This window comes from Caloenas nicobarica, chromosome 12, assembly GCF_036013445.1.
Source record: "Caloenas nicobarica isolate bCalNic1 chromosome 12, bCalNic1.hap1, whole genome shotgun sequence".
In the NCBI taxonomy this organism is placed as follows: domain Eukaryota; kingdom Metazoa; phylum Chordata; class Aves; order Columbiformes; family Columbidae; genus Caloenas; species Caloenas nicobarica.
The window spans coordinates 126,687-144,940 of NC_088256.1; the positions used below are offsets into that span (position 1 = coordinate 126,687).

Consider the following 18,254-nt stretch of genomic DNA (forward strand, 5'->3'; position numbering starts at 1 on the left):
GGTCCCACGGGTGGTGGTCATGATGCTGCCTGAATGCCAGGGCTGCTCCGAGCTGGGAGCTGGCCCCAGCACAGCCTCTGCGGGCAGAGGAGACCCAGCTCCTGCTCCAGGGCATGGGCAGTGAGAGGCAGCTGCGCGGGCAGGAGGCAGCGGTGCTGTGGGACGGGGACCTTTCCTGCCCGTCTGAAGCGAGTTCCTCACCCGCTGCACTGGGGGCTTTCCCCGTCCTCCCTGGGGTCTTCTGGGCACCCTCCAGCCCTGACACGCTGGGGGATGATCCAGTTCAAGACTCCCGAGGGAAAGGAAAGTTGCCCAAGGCACAGAAGTCAGAGTGCGCATTTGTTACACTTTTGGCAAAGTGAGAAGGGGAACACACTATTTTCCAAAACTGTGCTTTGACCAGGAAATTTCAAGGGCAGTGTGAGGCTTCCCCCAGTGTTTCTGTGTTGGAGGCTAGAGCTCATTTTCCTGGGTGCTCCTGTACAGAACTCGACTTTTAAATATGCTTTTGTGCAATAACATGGTCTCATCTCTCATCCAATGTGCTTTCTTGGCAGTCGTTGCTGAGGGAAGGGCTCCGCCGCAGAGGATCCTCTTTCTCCTGCAGAAGATTTGCATGGGCTGGCAGCACAGCCAGAGAGCTGGAGCGGGACTGCACAACCTGGGCAACACGTGCTTCCTCAACTCTGTCCTGCAGTGCCTGAGCTACACCCCGCCTCTGGCCAACCACCTGCTCTCTGGGGAGCACAGCCGGGCCTTTCAGTACTTTTGGGAACTTTTCCGTGTACATCTGTTGGGCACTGCCCAAGGGCTCCCAGAATCTGGAAGCTGATCAGCTGCCTGAGTTGGTGTTCTTTGAACACTCAAGCCTAGAAGCGGCTTGTTGTACCCGTATGTGTTCATCTTTAGAAAGGCACCTCTTTCTAGCCCGGGCTCTTGGCCCCTATTCCTGCAAGTTAATCTCTTTTGCTTATTGCAGAGAAAGCCTCTCTCAGTTAAGCATCCCTCTGAAGAAAGTTTTCTGTGCACTTATATGTCCCGGGCATGTTGGGACTTGGGCCCCTTGGGAAGAGTGGAGAATTCTTAGAACTTCTTAGGTTTCCCATCGCTGTGGATATTTTGGAAACCTGAGGAGCTTCCCTCTCTCCCTCCCCATCTCCCTCCCTCTCCAGGTGGCCAGGAAGGCTTCTGCATGATGTGCAGAATGGAAGCGCACGTTAAACAGGTCCTGCATTCCTCAGCCAGTGCCATCGAGCCTTGGGCTGTTTTTGATGTTCTCACACGTAAGTCAGTCTGTGACATGTTTTGTGCCATTCTCGTAGGAGAGAACTAGTAAGTTCTTCTTTCTTAGAAATAGGAGAAAATTTCCAGCATGGCCATTAGGAGGCAAAATTTCCCATTCCTGGATCCCTTAGGTGACCAAGACCAAGATGTCCCTTCCCTGAAAACTATGAGGTCACCAAGATCAGGATGTCCCATGCCCAGACATCTTGGGCCACCAAGACCAAGATGTCCCATCCTTGGACCACTTGGGCCACCCAGACCCAGGATATCTCATCCCTGGACTCACATTGTCCTATCTCCAGCCCCCTTGGGCCATCAAGAGCCAAAATTTCCCATCCCTGTATCCCCTGAGCTACTCAGAGCAAGATGTCCATCCCTGGACCCCTTAGGCCACCAAGACCTAGAATATCCCATCCCTGGACACTTTGGGCCACTAAGACTTATAATGTCCCATCTCTGGATCCAAGATGTCCCATCTCTGGAAACTTTGGGGACACCAAGACCCAGAATGTCCCACCTCTGGACCCAAGATGTCCCATTTGCAGCCATCTTGGGCCACCAAGAGGTTAAATGTCCCAACCCTTGGACCCCTTGGACTACCCAGGCCAAGATGTGCCATCCCTGGACCCCTTAGGCCACCAAGACCAAGGCCACTGTGAGCCAGGATGCCCCATCTCAGACCTCCGATGTCCCATCCCTGGAAACTTTGGGCCACCAAGACCAAGATGTGCCATCCTTGGATCCAAGATGTCCCACGAAGATGCAGGATATCCCATTTTTGGAACTTTTAAGCCACTATAACCCAAAATGTCCCATCGCCAGGCATCTTGGGCCACCAAGACCTACAATGTCCAAACCCTTGGGCCCATTGGACCACCCAGGCCAGGATGTCCCATTCCTGAACACAAGAAGTCCCATCTCTGCACACTTTGGGCCACCAAGACCAGGATGTACCATCTCCAGTCATCTTGGTCCACCAAGACCAAGATGTCGCATCACTGGACCCCTTGGGCCACCGAGACCAAGATGTCCCATTCCTGGACCCCTTGGGCCACCCAGGCCCAGATGTCCCATGTTTGGACCCCTTGGGCCAACCAGAACCAAGACTTCAACATCTCCTCCAACTTCGTCCCACCTTACGTGGAGAGTGTTGAACTCCAAGACCTCAAAACTTCTCCCCAAACTTCCCCCCTCCTCAACTGGGGATGTTCAACACCAACCGTCTCCCTAACTTCACCGCACCTCATCTAGAGGATGTTGGACCCCAAGACCAAACATCTCCCCCAACTTCACCCCACCTCACCTGGAGGAGGTTGAACTCCAGCTGAGACCCAACATCTCCCCCCAGTGTTGTCCCACCTGGGGAATAGAGAACCCAAGACCTCAAACAACTATTTCCCCAACTTCACCCCATCTCATATGGAGGATGTTGAACCCCAACCAAGACCCCAAACATCTCTCCAACTTTGTTCCACCTCATCTAGAGGGTCGAGAACCCCAAGACCCCCAACATTTTCCCCAGTGTTGTCCCACCTGGAGGATGTTGAACCCCAACCAAGACCCACAAACATCTCCCCAACTTCATCCCTCTTCACTTGGGAGCATGGAGAACCCAAGACCTGAACCATCTCCCCCAGTGTTGTCCCACCTCACGCTGATGAGGTTGAACCCCAAGACGCCAAGATCTCCCCAACTTTGTCCCACCTGGAGGATGTTGAACCCCAACTGAGACCCTCAAACTTCTCCCCAACTTCATCCAACCTCATCTGGAGGATGGAAAACCCAAGACCCTAACATCTCCTGTCAACTCCTCCAGATTGGTGAGCGGACGGGGTGGGGCCTCTGGGTGGGGTCTGTGGGAGGGGCCTGCCAGTGGCAGTGGCCACTGCTCCTCTCCCAGGGAAGTTCATCTGGATCCATTTTGGGGGCACCAGGAAGTTGGTGTCACCCAACAAGATGTGTGAGTGGGCAGAGAGCCCAGCAGGGGGCATCTGGTTGGCCAGCGTCTACTTATCCATCATCCATCTGTCCATCCGTCCATCCCTCCACATGGCCATCCCTCCATCTCCTCATCCCACCACCCACCTGACCCCCATTCTCCATCTCCTGCTGTCTCCACCCTCATCTGTCCATCTGTCCATCCCCATCCTCTCACCCACCTCCTGGTCCCTCCATCTCCTGGTGTCTCCATCTCCTCGTGTCTCCATCCATCTGTCCATCCCCATCTCCTCACCCACCACCCACCTGACTCTCCCTCTCTTGGTGTCTCTATCTCCTCATCCATCCACCTCCTCACATCTCCCTCTCCTGGCCCCTTCATCTCACAGAATCACAGAAATCAGGGATTGGAAGGTGTAAGAGTCGGTCCGAAGAACAGTATTTGCCTGAACATTGCCGTCAGGGACTTGGAGACTCTTCGGCCCTGCGCAGTTAAGCCTGGACTGTGAAACAAAGGTGGAGATTGGCCTCAATCCATGGGAGCGAGGTGGAGTGAAGAAGCATAAAAGATGATTCCCGACTGGACATCATTGAGATCTCCCCATCAAAGGATCACGGATCACAAGGGAGGACCGGCAGGACGCTGTACGGGACCTGAGACCACAGGGACGCCTTTGGAGCTCGTGGTGGTAGCCAACCCTTTTCTTTTCCCCCTTTCTTTCCTTTCCTTTTTCTCCACTCTCTCTATCGTGTGCTGCTTTATGGGCAAAATAATAAATAGTGTTTGATTGAATTATAACCCTTGGCATTTTGGTTGCATTGATTTTGTGCTTTGAGATCATGGAAAACAAATCATCATGAGTCCATCGATGAATGGACCGTGACAGAAGGGACCTTGAAAGCTCATCCAGTCCAATCCCCCCGCCGGAGCAGGAACACCCAGATGACGTTACATAGGAAAGTGTCCAGGCGGGTTGGAATGTCTGCAGAGAAGGAGACTCTACAACCTCCCTGGGCAGCCTGTTCCAGGCTCTGTTACCATCACTGAGAAGTTTCTTCTCATATTTAAGTGGAACCTCCTGTGTTCCAGGTTGTACCCGTTGCCCCTTGTCCTATCCTTGGTTGTTACCGAGAAAAGCCTGGCTCCATCCTCATGACATTCACCCTTTACATATTGATAACCATGAATGAGGTCACCTCTCAGTCTCCTCTTCTCCAAGCTCAAGAGCCTCAGCTCCCTCAGCCTTTCCTCACATGGCAGATGCTCCACTCCCTTAATCATCTTCATGGCTGCGCTGGACTCTCTGCAGCAGTTCCGTGTCCTTCTGGAACAGAGGGGCCCAGAACTGGACACAATATTCCAGATGTGGTCTCACCAAGGCAGAGGAGAGGGGCAGGAGAACCTCTCTGACCTACTGACCACCCCCTTGTAACCCACCCCAGGTACCATTGGCCTTCTTGGTCACAAGGACACAGTGCTGGCTCAGTCCACAGCACCCGGTATTCCCAATTGGTCTCCCATCCAAGTACTAACCAGGCCCAACCCTGCTTAGCTTCCAAGATCAGACAAGATCGGGAGTTCTCAGGGTGCTATGGCTGTATATATTATATGTATGTATATATATATGTTCCCCAAGTATATCCTGATAGTATCTGAACTAAACCCTTTTTGCAAGGGCAGAGTAGAGGGGGAGGAGAACCTCTCTGACCTACTAACCACCCCGCTTCTAATCCCCGCCAGGTACCACTGGTCTTCCTGGCCACAAGGGCCCAGTGCTGGCTCACGCTCATCCTGCTGTCCACCAGCACCCCCAGGTCCCTTTCCCCTACACTGCTCTCCAACAGGTCGTTCCCCAACCTATACTGGAACCTGGGGTTGTTCCTGCCCAGATGTAAGACTCTACATTTGCCCTTGTTTTATTTCATTAAGTTTTCCCCGCCCAACTCTCTAGCCTGTCCAGGTCTCTGGATGGCAGCACAGCCTTCCAGTGTCAGCCACTCCTCCCAGTTTGGTGTCATCACCAAACTTGCTGACAGTCACTCGATGCCCTCATCCAAGTCGTTGATGAATATATTGAATAGCACTGGTCCCAGTACCGACCCTTGAGGGACTCCACTAGACACAGGCCTCCAACTGGACTCTGGCCCATTGACCACGACTCTCTGGCTTCTTTCCTTCAGCCAGTTCACAGTCCACCTCACCACCCGATCCTCCCGACCACACTTCCTCAGTTTAGCAGCAATCATGCTGTCAATCATCCATGTGCTGCACTCCCACCAGCTGTGATTGGTGCAGCCAGCATGGCCCGCCCCTGAACACTGCTTGGATTGGTCAACTCTCACCACATGTCCTGCAGGCCTCAAAGCTTGATTGGCTGGTTACCTATCAGTCACATGACTTGCCCCACCTCCTCAAATGTGATTGGCTGTCCCAGGTCTACTGACTCTGTACAGACTCCTGGTTGGTTGTTGCCAGGCAATGAGCTCCATCTGAAAATGAAACTGTGGGCCCTAAGCAAAGGCCGTGGGTGATAAAAGACACGTTGGGACCCTAAACATGAGGATTTGGGCCCCAAGAAGGAGGCTCTGGGCACTCAAAAGGACGGGCAGATGCTACAGATGGCGCTTTGGGCCCTGAACACGAGGGGACCCTCTTGGTTCCCACCCGAGCTGGGTTTGGTGCTTGTGACCCCATGTAACAGGCACCTGTGCTGTCCGGAGTGGCCACGGAACAGATGGAGCCCAAAGCCACGGACTCCACGAGCTCAACGGGGAGTTGTGACATTTTATGGATGTTTCACAGGGCGGCCCATGGCCTGAGGGCAACTGTGTGTGTGACATCAAAGGGTGGGCAGGGGAGCGGTGGTTGGTGAGGACGTATTGGATCGTGTGGGACCTGAGCCTGACGTCCATGGGGTGGAACAAGGGGTGGAGAAAGGACCGTCGTGGCTGAACCCCAGCCGGTAACTGAGCCCCACGCGGCCGCTCGCTCCCTCCCCACAGCAGGATGGGGGAGAGAATTGGAAGGGTAACAGTGAGAACATTCGTGTGTTGAGTTAAAAACAGTTTAATAATTGGAATTAAAAAAAATAGACCAAAAATTTAAAAATGACATTTAAAAAATTGAAATTAAAATAGGCAGTAATAAAAATTATACATATGATAATGAAAAAGAAAATACCAAATAGAAGGCATCATAGAATCATAGAATGTACTGAGTTGGAAGAGACACACAAGGATCATCGAGTCCAACTCCTGTCCCTGCACAGGACAACCCCACAGTTCACACCATGTGTCTGAGGACATTGTCCAGTCTCTTCTTGAACACTGTCAGGCTTGGGGCCGTGACACCTCCCTGGGGAGCCTGTTCCAGTGTCCAGCACCCTCTGGGTGAATAACCTTTCCCTCCTGTCCAACCGACCCTCCCCTGGCACATCTTCCTGACATTCCCTCTCATTGGTCACTAAGAAGAGTTCGGTTCCTGCCCCTCCAGCTCCCCTTGTGAGGAAGATGGAGACTACCAAGAGATCTCAGTCTCCTCCAGGCTGAGCAAACCCGGTGACTTCAGCTGTTCCTCATACGCCGTCCACTCCAAACTCTTCCACAACTTCGTAGCCTCTCCAGTAGCTTTATCTCCTTATCCTGTGTCCCCAGCCCTGCACACAGTGAATGCTCCAGGTGAGGCCACCCCAGCGCAGAGCATTGTGAAAGATTGGCTATGATCAAGCAAGCCAAGCGGTTAAAGCCTTTGTGGTATAGGGGGGGGCGATGACTGAAGTGTAAATATGGCAAACTGACTATATCACGCTGCCATAAACCCACCATGGCAAGAGCGCTGTGCTTACAATGGTGGAAACCACCACCAGATGGCTGGAAACATACGCCGTGCCCCACGGCACTGCCCCCAACACTGTCCTGGGCCTTGAAAAGCAAGTCCTGTGGTGACACAGGAGCCCAGAGGGAACTGAGCCAAACAACGGGACTAATTTCTGGAACATCCTCACAGACACCTGGGCCAAGGAGCACGGCATTGAGTGGGTCTGTAACATCCCCGTCATGCACCAGCCTCTGGGACAATGGAGTGGTGCCACGGACTGTTAGAGACTATGCTAAGAGCAATGGGTGGTGGAACTTTCAGAAACTGGGATTCAAATTTAGCACCCAGTTGCCCAGTGCTGAGCTGACCCTGTGCCTCCCAAGGGGACACCCTGACCTCCCTGCCCAGGCGCAGGGTCACAGTGGGGCCCTTTGTGACCGCACATGGTGACACCCGCTGCCCTGCATGTGCTCAGCGCAGCTGTGGCCCCAGCCCGCACTGTCCGACAGGACAGCGACTGGACAGGGCAGGAGCACGGAGCTGGCGAGAGCCCCTGAGCGTAGCCCACGTCTTTAAGAGATTTAGCTAATCTTTTTGGTTGGAAGTGACCCTTAAGACCGTCGAGTCCAGCCATATCCTAACTCTAGCTGCCCCTGGCAGACTCCCCTCTGCCCCTGGCAGACTTGTGCTGAAGACTCCCCGAGTGCAGCCCAAGTCTTTCCTGACTGCCCCCGGCAGACCGCTGGCATTTTGCCAAAGCTTCCCCCTTCCCCACCCATAGCTCTTTGCTTGGACCCACAAAATGGCAGAGAAACACCTTAGCACCCCCAGGGTGGCCCTGGAGGAGGACAGGGCTCCCCAGGAGAGCAGATCTCCAGCAGAGCCCCAGGAGCTGTGCATGGCCCAGCAACTGGAGATGGGTGAGTGAGGGACCCTGATAGTCTGGGCAGGGCAGGGGCCAGCGAGCGCTCCCTGCTCGACACCAGGATCACGTTTCCCCACACGCTGGCAGGGGGTCCCACGGGTGGTGGTCATGATGTTGCCTGAATGCCAGGGCTGCTCCGAGCTGGGAGCTGGCCCCAGCACAGCCTCTGCGGGCAGAGGAGACCCAGCTCCTGCTCCAGGGCACGGGCAGTGAGAGGCAGCCGGGTGGGCAGGAGGCAGCGGTGCTGTGGGACAGGGACCTTTCCTGCCTGTCTGAAGCGAGTTCCTCACCCGCTGCACTGGGGGCTTTCCCCGTCCTGCCTGGGGTCTTCTGGGCACCCTCCAGCCCTGACACGCTGGGGGATGATCCAGTTCAAGACTCCCGAGGGAAAGGAAAGTTGCCCAAGGCACAGAAGTCAGAGTGCGCATTTGTTACACTTTTGGCAAAGTGAGAAGGGGAACACACTATTTTCCAAAACTGTGCTTTGACCAGGAAATTTCAAGGGCAGTGTGAGGCTTCCCCCAGTGTTTCTGTGTTGGAGGCTAGAGCTCATTTTCCTGGGTGCTCCTGTACAGAACTCGACTTTTAAATATGCTTTTGTGCAATAACATGGTCTCATCTCTCATCCAATGTGCTTTCTTGGCAGTCGTTGCTGAGGGAAGGGCTCCGCCGCAGAGGATCCTCTTTCTCCTGCAGAAGATTTGCATGGGCTGGCAGCACAGCCAGAGAGCTGGAGCGGGACTGCACAACCTGGGCAACATGTGCTTCCTCAACTCCGTCCTGCAGTGCCTGAGCTACACCCCGCCTCTGGCCAACCACCTGCTCTCTGGGGAGCACAGCCAGGCCTTTCAGTACTTTTGGGAACTTTTCCGTGTACATCTGTTGGGCACTGCCCAAGGGCTCCCAGAATCTGGAAGCTGATCAGCTGCCTGAGTTGGTGTTCTTTGAACACTCAAGCCTAGAAGCGGCTTGTTGTACCCGTATGTGTTCATCTTTAGAAAGGCACCTCTTTCTAGCCCGGGCTCTTGGCCCCTATTCCTGCAAGTTAATCTCTTTTGCTTATTGCAGAGAAAGCCTCTCTCAGTTAAGCATCCCTCTGAAGAAAGTTTTCTGTGCACTTATATGTCCCGGGCATGTTGGGACTTGGGCCCCTTGGGAAGAGTGGAGAATTCTTAGAACTTCTTAGGTTTCCCATCGCTGTGGATATTTTGGAAACCTGAGGAGCTTCCCTCTCTCCCTCCCCATCTCCCTCCTTCTCCAGGTGGCCAGGAAGGCTTCTGCATGATGTGCAGAATGGAAGCGCACGTTAAACAGGTCCTGCATTCCTCAGCCAGTGCCATCGAGCCTTGGGCTGTTTTTGATGTTCTCACACGTAAGTCAGTCTGTGACATGTTTTGTGCCATTCTCGTAGGAGAGAACTAGTAAGTTCTTCTTTCTTAGAAATAGGAGAAAATTTCCAGCATGGCAGGCAGGAGGATGCCCATGAGTTCTTACGCTGCACCGTGGATGCCATGCAGAGAGCTTGTCTGAGTGGAAGCAGTGAGTAACCACAAACAAATTGTCTTTCCCGCATTCCCAAGCCCTTTGGACTCCTTGATGGCCTCCCCTCAAGGAAAACTATGCCCAGGGCTTTCAGACAAAGCCAGGCTCTTGGAGGAGATAACTCTCTGCCTTCCCATTTGTTTGCAGCTTGGACATCTCCTCTCAAGCAACTACCATCGTCCATCAGATCTTTGGGGGCTTTCTGAGATCCAGAGGTACTTTTCCACAGCTACTGCTCTCCTTGGAATCGTCTCTGCCCTCCTGTCTGCCTGCGATAGCAGCTGATCGTGTGATTGGCGCAGTGGGTGTGAAGAGCGTAACCCGGCACAGCCCGTCGACTTCCCCTCTCGCTGAGCATTTCCATTTGCCTTCCAGTCATGTGCTGGAGCTGCCAAGCGGTTTCCGATTCCTACGAGGCCTTCCTGGATATTCCTCTGGATATCAAAGTAAGAGGGTTTGTAATTGTGCTTCAAGATGTCCCAAGGCCACTGGAGCTTTCCAGAATCCACACAGTTGGCTTAAAAATGTATCCAACAAACACAAGAGAGCTTGGTGGTGGGCAGGAAGTGGAATGGACTGTGTTCTCCTGCAGAGTCCATGGCAGTTGTCTCCCTGTCGGTGCTGGTTTCAGCTGGACAGGCACTCGTGACCTTCTCTGCACTGTGACGTACCCTCCTTCTTCTTCCCTTGCCCTCCCTCAACACCCGTCTGGCTCCCAGTCTCATGGGGTGTGTTGTTTCCATCACTGGTGACCCGCACACCATCGTAGCTGAACTGTGCGGTGCCACAAAGAGGTAGCTCTGGAGAGCACCGGGAATCCCTGGAAATGAGGGAGATATTCAGCATCACACCCTCTTTCTGCCTCCTTCTGGAGACTGCTTGCGGGTTCACAGTGGCCCTCCTCAGCGTCATCAAGCTGGTTTTTTGCGTAAACTCCTCCTAAGTGTTTGGGTGAGGGCATTTCCCAGAGCTCAGGGCTCTCCCTTCTCACTCCTCCAAGCAGCCGCATCTGTCACTGCAGCTCTGGAGGACTTTGTGAAACCCGAGCACCTGGATGATGAAAACTGCTTTAAATGTAGCAAGTAAGACGATTACTAATGACATATTAATACTAGATGCTGCGTGAAGGTGTCATCGAGCAGAAGTCATGTTTTCACATTGGTTTAAGGCACTAGTAATGAGAGGCAGGTTTTTTAACATGGCCTCATGGTACTGAATAGCCTTAAAATAGCGCCGGGATGTGTGAGACAGGAAAGGCTGTCTGGCCTTTGGGGGAAAAAATGGTGAGTTTCAGCCCTTGGCTCTGTCCTTGCTTTCAAGGTGTGACAAGATGACTGCCGCCTCCAAGAGCTTCATGGTCCATCGTGCACCCAAGGTTCTCACGGTGTGTCTGAAGAGGTTTGAAGCTTTCACCGGCGACAAGATCAGCAAGGTGTGTACACAACTGGAGGGCAACGTTCTCTTCCTGGAGCGGGTTTCCCAAAGCCAGACATTCTGTCACAAGCAGCTCATGTTGAGATTCTCATGTTCCCTTCTGGGGACAGTTCCCATGGGAAGACAAGCATGTCCTCTGCTCCCACAGAGCTGCTTTGGCCCAGATCTGTTTCCTGCCACCCAACCCACGACATGTTGCTTTAGGGAAAACCAAGTGTTGATGATTCCAAACGATGCATTTCTACACCTCTGGCCTTTAGCCTTGGAAGGCTGTGTCCTCAAAGGTTTCGGGATCATTGCTGAGCCCTCCTGGTCTCTCCGTAGGTTGTGGAGTTTCCCCAGTACCTGGATCTTCGCCCATACGTGTCTCAGGCAGCAGGAGAACTGCTCCTCTACTCCTTATACGCCGTCCTGGTGCATGGAGGTGGCAGCTGCCGTGCAGGACACTACTTCTGCTACATAAAGGTGAAAAGCAACTTCCTTCTGAACAAGGGAAAAATGTATCCTGGGGAAAACCAACTTTCCCAGCTGTGTTCTGGCAGCCAAGGATCTGAGGGGAGGAGGTTTCCTCAGGGGCTGGATCGGATTTGTTTTGGAACGCTCCTGGTTCAGCAGGCTTTGGCCTGTGTCTTTGTGGAGAAGCTGTGCCATTCATCTCCAGATATCGACACTTTTCTTTGCAGGCCAGCGATGGACTGTGGTACCAGATGAATGACGAGACTGTGGTTCTTTGCGACATCGACACAGTTCTCAGGCAGCAAGCCTATTTACTGTTTTACATCAGGTAATCACAAGTTTTAAGCTGTGTTCAGAATACGTTTCCTTTTCCTGGCTTTGCTATTTTTCTTTTCATCCTCAGGAGTGTTTCTGTCATAGCTGACAATTACCACCTGCATCGTTCAGCCCAATCGAATTTCCCATTTGTGGTCTTAGTTACATATTCTCTCTGTCATATAAAGTGCTCCAAGAAAATGCCTGAACCCAGAGGAGGCTGCAAGAACAGTCTTCAGCAGAGATCCCTCTTTTTTCCCCAGGTGCTCTGATTTGAAAGTTGGACAAAGGGCTTCTTCCTCACCGGCACCATCACACACCCATTACCTCCTCAGTCAGTGGGCAGCCGGCAGCAAGCAGGTGGGTTCTGTGGGACCGCAGTGTCTGCCCTGTAGGACTAAAGTGGCTGCGAGGAGGTGGTCAGGGCACCAGATTGACAGCGGGTTTCTTTCAGGGATCTTGGCAGCGTTCTCTTTTTCCCTCCCACACAGCAGCTTTCTGCACATTTGCAGCACGGCTCCCTCTCCCAGCATCCCACCTGCATCCATCCCATTCATTCTCCTTGGCCCCTCTGCAGCCTCCAGGAGCCTTTGAAGGCCCTTAGTTGTCCCCTCACAGCTTCTGGGGGTTCCCCAGTGGTGGGTCCTGTCAGGAGGAAAGGGCAGCACCTTCTCACAGCTCTCTTTGCAGGACATGGCGGGGGGCATGGAGGACTCTGCAGAGGACAGCAACTCCTCCGCACCAGCCAGCAGCAGCCAGCAAAGCCGGGCAGGTGGCCGGGAGGCAGCTGTGGGCCGGCCGTGCCCCATCTGGCCAGGCAGGATCACCAGCAGCTCCTCCGTGGGCTCCTGCTTGCGTCGCTTCTTCCATGGCTGCATCAGGCTGGTGTCCAGAAGGAAAGCTGCGCGCCCGCTGCACTGTCACCCCCGTGACCGTGTGCTCCACACTGCGCGAGAGGACAGCAGCAAAGAGGAGCAGGGATTCAGCCCTTCTGCCCACTGCCAGGAGAACGGTGCCAGGGAGAGGGCCCGGAGCAGATCCCCACAGTGGGGCAATGATCTCCGCAGCTGGGTTGTGGACACCGCGGACTATGAACACGCAGATGGGAGGAGGGGGAGAACCAGTCCCCTGAGCTGTGATCACTCACAGGGATGAGGCAGCTCCAAGACCCTCCAGCAGCAGCTGCCAGTCTGCACCAGCACCTCCAGTGCCCTCCAGCAGCAGCTCCCAGTCTGTTCCTGGCCCCAGAGCTGCTCAGGAGCAAACCCGGCCAAGGCAGAGAGATCAGAGCAGATCCCTGTGGCGGGGCTGTGATCTCCGCAGCCGGTTTGTGGAGATCACGGAGCAGCATCGTTCAGTGAGGAGGACAAGGAGCTGGAGAACAAGTCCTCCATGCTGTGACCGAGCCCTAAGGGATGATGCAGCTCCAGGGCCCTCCAACAGCAGCTCCCAGTGTCCTTCCGCACCCAAAGCTGCTCAGGAGCAAACTCAGCCAAGGCAGAGTTATCGGAGCAGATCCTAGCTGTGGTGCTATGACGTCCACAGCCAGTTTGTGGAAATCACAGACTGTGACCCCTCAGCACACAACGGGAGGAGGAGGAGGAGAAGAAATCAGAAATCAGAAAAACAGCCAGTGGTGACCGAGGCATATTGCAGCCTGGGATGAGGGAGGACACAGTATGTGACCCCTACGATGCTGGAGAGGAAGAGAGAGGAGGAAGAGTCCAGGAAGCGCCAAAGCTGCCCCAGCAGGGACCAAGCTTCCCCAAGGGCACCAGCAGCCAGAGCTGCCTCTGGCCAGGAAGAGCTCAGAGAGCCCTTCCAGAGCCAGGGGCAGCTCTGCCGGCTGGCCCGCCTGCCCACAGGCCCTTCGAGGAGGAGCTGCAACCTGCGTCCCATGGCTGGGATCGCTTCTCAGAAACACGCACTGGGCACCAGCGGGCAGAAAAGCCAAAGCCACAATTAAAACCAAACTCCCGTTGACCTTGCGTGTGTCATTTATGGGGTATTTGCTTCTCTGTTGGTTTTGGAGCAATTGGTGAAATCCCCATTGTGAGAAGTCTCTGTGATGGGATTTTGAGAGCTGTGTGCTGTGTGTTCCCATCTTGCTGTCTCTTCTGTTTCAATGTGGAGGTCGAGTTGTAAGGAGCCATTGAAGGAGGAATGTTGTTTTTACAACTGATCTGGCACCTGACCCCAGCAGCGGGGAAGGACTGAGAGACATCAGACTACGAATCCTTAATGTAAAACAAAGTCTCTTCAAAATAATCCTGGAATGCAAACTGATTACTGTATTTAAAAAGTTAAGCTTAAGTGATAGGGTTACCAAAGAGCCAGGAATCCATATTTCATTTAAATCATTAAGGTTAGAGAGTTGTTAGAATCAGATGAATGAGACAGGTAAACTGAGGCAGGTGTCGGGTAGTCCATAAACACTGCAGTACCCAACCAATGGGGAGCAGGGGAGGGAATTTACAGCTGGGATTTGGGAGGTAAATAAGCGGAGGCTTTTCGCCCTATTCTGTGTACCTGCTTTTGGGTAGAACACCCGGTCTTGTAAAACTGTTTATAAAATGTGCTTTGCTGAGAGATCCTGCCCGGGCCTATTCTGTTGGCAGGGTGATTGTTTCTACAACAGGATGCAGCAGCAGAAGGGAGGCAGGACAAGAGAGTCCATGAGGTCAGAAAGCACAGCAGACAGCGGGTACGTGGGGTCACGGGCACCAAACCCAGCTCGGGTCGGAACGGCCTGGGAGAACTTGCTGGTGAAGATGGAGGACAAGAGGACACAGGAATTCTCACTTGCTTCCCTGATTAAATTCATCCGTGGCCACCCAGTGTATATTTCTCCTTTAACTGTTCCTGAAGTAGTAACAGCTCATTATGGGGCCATTGAATTGCCTTACAGGTCTAGACCGAGTTTTGCTCTGGACTGTTGCTGTGCTTGGAGGCTGCTGTCCTTGAAGACCAGATGAACTAACTTATGCCACCCTGCCTTGGCAGTTTTTTCCATCCGTGTCACAGCTCTGTCTGCAACACTGGCAGCTCCAGCTCACCCAGTCAGGTCCCTGGCTGAGGACATTGCCTCACATCTGGACTGAACCACCCCAGCTGTGGCACCAGCCCAGCTCTGACCTGCCCCAAGGAGACCAGGTACCAAGTGTCCAAGAGCCTATGTGCGCAAAGGCTTTGCTTCAGAGCGCAGACATGACATGGCCCAAGATTGCTGAATGTCTCTCTAGCCCTAGGAGTATTAAAACCATAATAAAATGGCTAAATGCCTTCAACTGAAGATATTCCTTCCCAGCTTGGAAAAGTCTGATCCTTTGCTATAGCCTTCGGGGTGTCCTGTCTAAAGATAGGACAAGAAGAAATGTTTCTCATGCCCAAATTATTTTCTAATATGAAAAATGCTGCTCCAGGAAAGAAGCATCTCTGTAAAGGTGAGAGAAGAAACATCATCGATTACTTCACACTGTTTCATGGGACATTTCTCTGGAGCCCCAGGGACACCTGGAGGGAGCCCAGAGGGGACAGAGAAAGGGACATCCTGGGCTGCTCCTGTGCTGCTGAGCTGGGCTGGGCTCCTGGGACAGAATGAGCTCATGACAAGCAGCAGCGCTGCAGAGAGACAGCTCTGCCCAGGAGCAGCTCCTCTGCAAAGCGCAGCAGGGCTGAGGGCTCTGCCTGCAGCACTGAGGGGAGAGGAGCCAGGCACAGAGAGGGGAAAGGCAATGTAGGTGGTAGGTTGCTGAGGGCTCGTTGAGAGACAAATCTTCACAGTCCTAATACGGTAAGTCTCTACATTTAGGACAATGCAGCTGCATTTCCTGGAGGGATCTCCTAAAGCTGGCACATGACACAGTTTGCAGGATCTGTCAGGTCTCTCTCACAGTATCTCTGTTGTAGAGAAGAACACACTCCAGAGCAGGGCTTCCCTGCTGCCCTGTCAGTGGGAAAGGGCATGATGGCACCTTCTGCTGAGGGTGACTGCAGGGGGGAGCACGCAGGGGTGCCCAGGGCTGTCCTGCAGAGCAGGGTCCCTGCACCCCAGGGCTGTGCCGGGGCAGGGACTCTGCCGCCTGCCAGGGTCAGCGCTCAGCCTGCCCGGGGAGATCCCAACAACTCTGAGGGGAGAAGCTGTGGGTGGAAGGACCGACCCCCGGCAGGGCAGGGTCCTTCTGCTGTTGAGAGGAGACAGCGCACAGCTCCAGCTCACTCTGGGACACTTGCCGAGGGTCCTTGTGAAGAACATTGAGGCAGCCTTTTTCCAGATACTGTGCTTTGATTTTTTCCACTCTTGATTTGCTGGGTGGGCAGTGGGAGATGGGGATTTATTTCTCTGCCCTGGAGAAAGCAACTGCGGCCCCAGTTCTTGTTAGGACTTGTCTGAGCTGCTCCTGAGCCCCTGTATGCACAGAGCTGCCCTTGGGCAGTGCCTGGTGCCATGAGGTGTGAGCAGGACAGAGCTGAGCACACAGCAGGTGAGTTTGACTCTATGAGCAGTGACAGGGAGCAGACCCAGGGACAGAGAAACAGCTCCCAGCATGGACAGCTCCAGGCAGCAGACACGTGGGCAGAGAGAGGGAGCTGGGACCAGAAATGCTGGGGAGGGGATTCAGGAACCCCCCTGCCATCCCCTGCAGTGCAGACACATTTCCCAGAGCAACCCCTTGGTCTCCTCTCCTCCCCAGCAGAGCCTCTGCCCCAAAGCCATGGGGTCCAGGGCATGAGTCACCACCTCAGCAGCTGGACCTGCAGGTGAAGGGTTTCTGGAACATGGTACATAAAAAAGGTGCTAAAAGCACTTGCCCTACCCTGACATCATGTGAGGGGCAGTGAGCACGGCTGGGTAGGGAGAAGGCTTCCTGGGATATCCTTCTGTCTTTCTGTCCGTGCTTTATTTGCTCTGGAGCACTGCCGTGTTCTTCCCTGTTTCTCCACCTGTCCTGGTGCACTTACTCTCTAGGGTTGGGGTGGGGATGTGGGTCAGTTTTTGTTCAGACACCAACACTGAGAGTCCTGTCCCAGGAGCATCCCCATGGAAACTACATGCTGAATCTATGTTTTAAGCTGCGATGAACCATGTCATTCAGTTGACAGTCATGGAGAATGAGCGGAATCATTGCTCTTTCAGGGAGGAGATTTTCTATGAGAAATGACATGTTTTTTTGGTTCAGAGACATCTCACCTAAACTGTCACTGTCTTTTCTTCTTTGGACAGGTCCTCAGCAGAGGCAGCAAATGTCCAACAGCAGCTCCATCACCCAGTTCCTCCTCCTGGCGTTCACAGACACACGGGAGCTGCAGCTCTTGCACTTCTGGCTCTTCCTGGGCATCTACCTGGCTGCCCTCCTGGGCAACAGCCTCATCATCACCACCATAGCCTGTGACCAGCACCTCCACACCCCCATGTACTTCTTCCTCCTCAACCTCTCCCTCCTCAACTTGGGCTTCATCTCCACCATTGTCCCCAAGTCCATGGCCAATTCCCTCTGGGACACAAGGGCCATCTCCTACCCAGGATGTGCTGCACAGCTCTTTTTTTATTTTTTCTCTGCTACAGCAGAGTTTTCTCTCCTCACCGTCATATCCTACAACCGCTACGTTGCCATCTGCAAACCCCTGCACTACGGGACCCTCCTGGGCAGCAGAGCTTGTGTCCACATGGCAGCAGCTGCCTGGGCCAGTGGGTTTCTCAATGCTCTGCTGCACACGGCCAATACATTTTCACTGCCACTCTGCAAGGGCAATGCCCTGGACCAGTTCTTCTGTGAAATCCCCCAGATCCTCAAGCTCTCCTGCTCAGACACCTACCTCAGTGAGGTTGGGCTTATTGTTGTTAGTGGCTTTTTAGTTTTTATGTGTTTTGTGTTCATCATGCTGTCCTACGTGCAGATCTTTAGGGCCGTGCTGAGGATCCCCTCTGAGCAGGGATGGCACAAAGCCTTTTCCATGTGTCTCCCTCACCTGGCCGTGGTCTCCCTGTTTGTCAGCACGGCCATGTTTTCCCACCTGAAGCCCCCCTCTATCTCCTCCCCATCCTTGGACCTGCTGGTGGCAGTTCTGTACTCGGTGGTGCCTCCAGCAGTGAACCCCCTTGTCTACAGCATGAGGAACAAAGAGATCAAAGATTCCGTGAGGAAAGTGTTTGAACACTTACTCTTTCAGCATCATTAAGGTACTCACATGCCTTATAAGAACCCCACAGTATCTCAGGAAATCTCAGGAATATCTTTTGTTCTTTTCCTTATTTTGTTATTTTGTTAATACCTTTGATAATATTAATTGCAATGAAATAGTAGTATTCAACTCACTTCTTGACATGTTTTTTATGAGCTACTATCCCAATGTACTGTCATGGTTTAACCCCAGTAGGCAGCTCAGCACCACACAGCCACTTGCTCACTCCTCCAAAGTGGGGTGGGGGAGAGAATTGGAAGTGTAAAAGTGAGACAGTTCCTGACTTGAGATAAAGGTAGGTTAATTGGTAAATCAAAAGTTGTGTTCATAAGCAAAGCAAAATAAACAAATCACTTACTG

The 18,254-nt window shown here is 53.4% G+C and overlaps 1 protein-coding gene and 1 pseudogene across 1 annotated transcript; one reads left to right on the forward strand and one right to left on the reverse strand.

Moving 5' to 3' along the window:
* Positions 1-4,707: 4,707 nt before the first annotated feature.
* Positions 4,708-4,826, reverse strand: LOC135993702 (5S ribosomal RNA; annotated as a pseudogene).
* Positions 4,827-16,955: 12,129 nt separating this feature from the next.
* LOC135993652 (olfactory receptor 14J1-like) lies at positions 16,956-17,891 on the forward strand. The gene has a single exon (XM_065643662.1). The coding sequence runs from the start codon at positions 16,956-16,958 to the stop codon at positions 17,889-17,891; it is 936 nt and encodes a 311-aa protein (XP_065499734.1).
* Positions 17,892-18,254: the final 363 nt, after the last annotated feature.